Source organism: Etheostoma cragini, chromosome 15 (assembly GCF_013103735.1).
Source record: "Etheostoma cragini isolate CJK2018 chromosome 15, CSU_Ecrag_1.0, whole genome shotgun sequence".
NCBI lineage: Eukaryota > Metazoa > Chordata > Actinopteri > Perciformes > Percidae > Etheostoma > Etheostoma cragini.
Window position 1 is genome coordinate 1,192,156 of NC_048421.1, and position 4,887 is coordinate 1,197,042.

The following is a 4,887-nucleotide window of genomic DNA, read 5'->3' on the forward strand; positions in this document are numbered from 1 at the left end:
TCGTGGTAGGATATATACTTGTGATGGAGTATTTCTAGACTACATCGTGGTAGGATATGTACTTGTGATGGAGTATTTCTAGACTAATAGTTACTTGTGATGGAGTATTTTTAGACTAATAGTTACTTGTGATGGAGTATTTCTAGACTAATAGTTACTTGTGATGGGGTATTTTTATACTACATCGTGGTAGGATATGTACTTGTGATGGAGTATTTTTAGACTAATAGTTACTTGTGATGGAGTATTTCTAGACTACATCGTGGTAGGATAGTTACTTGTGATGGAGTATTTCTAGACTATATTGTGGTAGGATATGTACTTGTGATGGAGTATTTCTAGACTATATTGTGGTAGGATATGTACTTGTAATGGAGTATTTTTAGACTAATAGTTACTTGTGATGGAGTATTTTTAGACTAATAGTTACTTGTGATGGAGTATTTTTAGACTAATAGTTACTTGTGATGGAGTATTTTTAGACTAATAGTTACTTGTGATGGAGTATTTTTAGACTAATAGTTACTTGTCATGGAGTATTTTTAGACTAATAGTTACTTGTGATGGAGTATTTTTAGACTAATAGTTACTTGTGATGGAGTATTTCTAGACTAATAGTTGCTTGTGATGGAGTATTTTTAGACTAATAGTTACTTGTGATGGAGTATTTTTAGACTAATAGTTACTTGTGATGGAGTATTTTTAGACTAATAGTTACTTGTGATGGAGTATTTTTAGACTAATAGTTACTTGTGATGGAGTATTTTTAGACTAATAGTTACTTGTGATGGAGTATTTTTAGACTACATTGTGGTATTACTTAGTTGAATTAATTAGGATCTTATCACTTGTACCTCCGTCTGCAGCCGAGTAGCAGCTGTCGTGACTCACCGAGGCAATGTAAGACCTGTAAGTTAAATTATGAATGAATATATTGCCTTTTATAATTAATGTTGTCTTGAATTTCATCAGACAGACCCCAAAAAGTTATGCTAGGCTATATGTGTCATTTTTTTGCTGCTCTCGTGGCTGATTGAGACACATTTTCACTGTGAATGAGTAATAACGACAAACACAATAGATTTGGACCTCGCTGTATTTCATAAAACGGTGAAATGAATTGTATTTTCTGTGTTGTTTCTGTTTATCAGGCTGCCCATTGGACAGAACGCCTGTCTCAGTTAACGGCGTTTAAGCCCCGCCTTCGCTCGGTGATTGGTTTAGCGCCTTGTCAATCACGGCGTCCTGCGTTCTCATTGGCCAGCGCGCCCTTCTAAGGATTCTCCTTTTAAATGTGGTCGGACAGTCAAGATTTTGGAGCGGATTTCTACACAAGTGTTTCCCCGCAGGAAACTCTCTGTCCTGGCTGGAGATATTCAGTAGTCAGTCGTCTCTTTGAAGCATATTTGGCTCAGAAGAAACTCCGTGCTCATGGAACTGGAGGAGAAACCGAAATACGGTAACTATTAAAAGTCCAACACGCGCTTGCTTCTCTGCAGTTTCTCCTTAGTTATCTGCCACTCACACAGGGCGATACTATTTAAGATACTGGCTGCAAATATTCCCTTGGAACTGTAGGTATTTACAAAAAGATGGCCTTTTTTAGGCTAACTTTAGGCCTATTCCATGTTTTATTGTCTCAAGTTATCTAGCCGGTTTCTAGTGGACTACTTTCTCTTATAAACTTATGTGAACTTGAGCCAGAATCAGATTAAAATTCAAAGTAAAACACATAACGTTACAGGGAATATCACTCCGCCTTGCTGCTCTCAGTACTGACAAAGAAGTAGACATAGGGCTTAAAACAAAGACAAAGCTGAACCAGGTACAGACGTAATAATTAAACATTTGGACTACATGTAGCATACAGGGGCGGAGCGAGGGGGGGGGGGGGGGGGGGGGGGGGGGGGGGGGGGGGGGGGGGGGGGTCCACCGTCTACAGCCTGGTGACTGAAGGGGTTTCCTTGTTTTAGACATAGGCCTACTAAATACATACATAGGCCTACTAAATACATACATAGGCCTACTATATACATACATACACATACATAGGCCTACTAAATACATACATAGGCCTACTATATACATACATAGGCCTACTATATACATACATACACATACATAGGCCTACTAAATACATACATAGGCCTACTATATACATACATAGGCCTACGATATACATACATAGGCCTACTATATACATACATAGGCCTACTATATACATACATAGGCCTACTAAATACATACATAGGCCTACTATAAACATACATAGGCCTACTATATACACACATATACATACATAGGCGTACTATATACATACATAGGCCTACTATATACATACATAGGCCTACTAAATACATACATAGGCCTACTATATACATACATAGGCCTACTATATACATACATAGGCCTACTATATACATACATAGGCCTACTAAATACATACATACATAGGCCTACTATGTACATACATAGGCCTACTATGTACATACATACTGTATACAGTGATGCTTGTCAGTATAAGTATAAAAAAATTGGTATCGTGGCGGTTAAAGTATTCTAAAGGTTAGGGGACTGTTCTCTAAAGTTTGCAATGTTAGGGGAACGTTAGGGGAACGTTAGGAGAACATCAGGGGAACGTTAGGGGAACGTTGGGGGAACATCAGGGGAACGTTAGGGGAACATATTGATAAGGATATATCTGTCCGGTTCTAATGCCGGCCTACAAATCCAATCCTACAGACTAAAGAAAAATGTTAAGTTTGGTACAGATCCTCGCAAAAATCACACTTCTTCTAACAAAAAACCTCTTCCTATAACATGCCCAATCACAATCCTCGTGGGCGGGGCTAAGCGCCGGACGGAGCCACGGTGCCGCTGCCGAATAGTCTCAGTAAGCAAGTAGTTTTGGTGGAACGTGTGTACGTTGAGAAGTAGTTTTAGTCGTCAGATAGTCTAGCTAGCTTTCTGGATTTACCCTGCAGAGACCTGAGGACCAGGTAACCATAGTCCTCAGATTGGACAGATAGTCTAGCTAGCTGTCTGGATTTACCCTGCAGAGACCTGAGGACCAGGTCACCATAGTCCTCAGGAATCAGCCGCAGGTTAGAGCGCCAAGACAGAGGACAGAGGACGGGGACGGACATCCGAGAAGGCAACGAATTGGCGGCGAAAAGGCGACAAAAAGTAGACAAAGTAGCCTTTAATAAATATTGTAGGTTGGATATTACACACTAGTCCATTTTGCGATTTTGATACAAATTGGGGTTAATTGTGCATCCCTAATCCATACAGCGTTTATTTTGTCCGTCATGTTTCTAAAATGCAGGTTGTACGGCGTGTATAAAGCCGGTGGTACACACACAGTGCCTGGCATAGTGTCAGGAGGTACTATGTCCCAGTTTATCTTCTGCTTGTCCAGTTGCTGCCACATTCCTCAGCTGACGCCCAGCTATGTATAGAGCTTATTAGAAAATACCTCAAACATGTGAAGAGAGTCTGCGCTGAACAGCTCCATGCCTTCAGAAAGTCAGATACAGTATCAGGGACCACTAAGGTCTATATAAAAGAGACTTCAGATACAGTATTAGGGACCACTAAGGTCTATATAAAGAGACTTCAGATACAGTATTAGGGACCACTAAGGTCTATATAAAGAGACTTCAGATACAGTATTAGGGACCACTAAGGTCTATATAAAGAGACTTCAGATACAGTATTAGGGACCACTAAGGTCTATATAAAGAGACTTCAGATACAGTATTAGGGACCACTAAGGTCTATATAAAGACTTCAGATACAGTATTAGGGGACCACTAAGGTCTATATAAAGACTTCAGATACAGTATTAGGGGACCACTAAGGTCTATATAAAGAGACTTCAGATACAGTATTAGGGACCACTAAGGTCCATACAAAGAGACTTCAGATACAGTATTAGGGGACCACTAAGGTCTATATAAAGAGACTTCAGATACAGTATTAGGGACCTCTAAGGTCTATATAAAAGCCTCCAAAGAGACCATGTCATGGGACCTTTTTAGAACAGGAATGGGGGGGGCTCATCTGCAGCGTACTGGACAGATTAGTCATCAGGGATCGAGTTAGGAGGAAGAAAACAGAATAATATTCACACTTAAGAAGCTGAAATCAAAGTCTTTTAGCAGGAATCGATTATGGAAATAGTTGTCGATTCCTCAGTAGTTGACAAATAATCAATTTAAATGCAGCTCTACAGGCCACACGTTTTTTGTGTTGTATCATTGAAACCAGATCTCTTTAGCGGCTTGGCCGGCCTCTCTAGTTCTGTGTGGTTGTAACGATGCCCCCCTTTACCCTGAAATATCTCTTATTAATGTGTGGCAGGCTGGCTGTGATATGCAGCTCGTTGCTTCTTAGAAAGGGAAGGGCATTTCCTCCACAGGAATAAAGCCATGAACACTTCATAGCAGATGAGAAAGCACGTTCAGGGAGCGCGGTTACGCCTGGAAAGCCTTTCTTTGGGCCAAGGACGTTGTCTGCTGTACACAATGATACTCTTTGAGTTTTTGAAACAGAGATCCTGCTCTCTTTAAGATTGCTGTGCAGCAACATTTTGAGCATGTTCAGCTTCTGCTGAATGTTAACGAGTTGGTAGGAATGAAAACAACAGGACGCTCTTCTTCATCTGCTGGCTTTTTATGATGTGGCTTTAAGAGTTTTTCTCCTCTTCTCTCTCTCTCTCTCTGCAGACCTCTCTCTGCAGACGTCTCTCTCTGCAGACGTCTCTCTCTGCAGACGTCTCTCTCTGCAGACTTCTCTCTCTCTCTGCAGACTTCTCTCTCTCTCTGCAGACTTCTCTCTCTCTCTCTCTGCAGACCTCTCTCTGCAGACTTCTCTCTCTCTCTC

The 4,887-nt window shown here is 40.8% G+C and overlaps 2 protein-coding genes across 2 annotated transcripts in view; one reads left to right on the forward strand and one right to left on the reverse strand.

Annotated features, from left to right (window-relative positions):
- Window positions 1-4,887, reverse strand: part of LOC117958295 (ral guanine nucleotide dissociation stimulator-like 1) — a 43,702-nt gene that overhangs the window by 28,989 nt on the left and 9,826 nt on the right. The gene's annotated exons all lie outside the window — the stretch shown is intronic.
- Window positions 1,267-4,887, forward strand: part of LOC117958290 (choline transporter-like protein 2) — an 18,530-nt gene continuing 14,909 nt past the window's right edge. Inside the window, exon 1 of the mRNA XM_034894620.1 lies at window positions 1,267-1,459. Coding sequence (XP_034750511.1) covers window positions 1,432-1,459 — 28 coding nt within the window. The 5' untranslated portion in view covers window positions 1,267-1,431. The remainder of the gene's footprint in view (window positions 1,460-4,887) is intronic.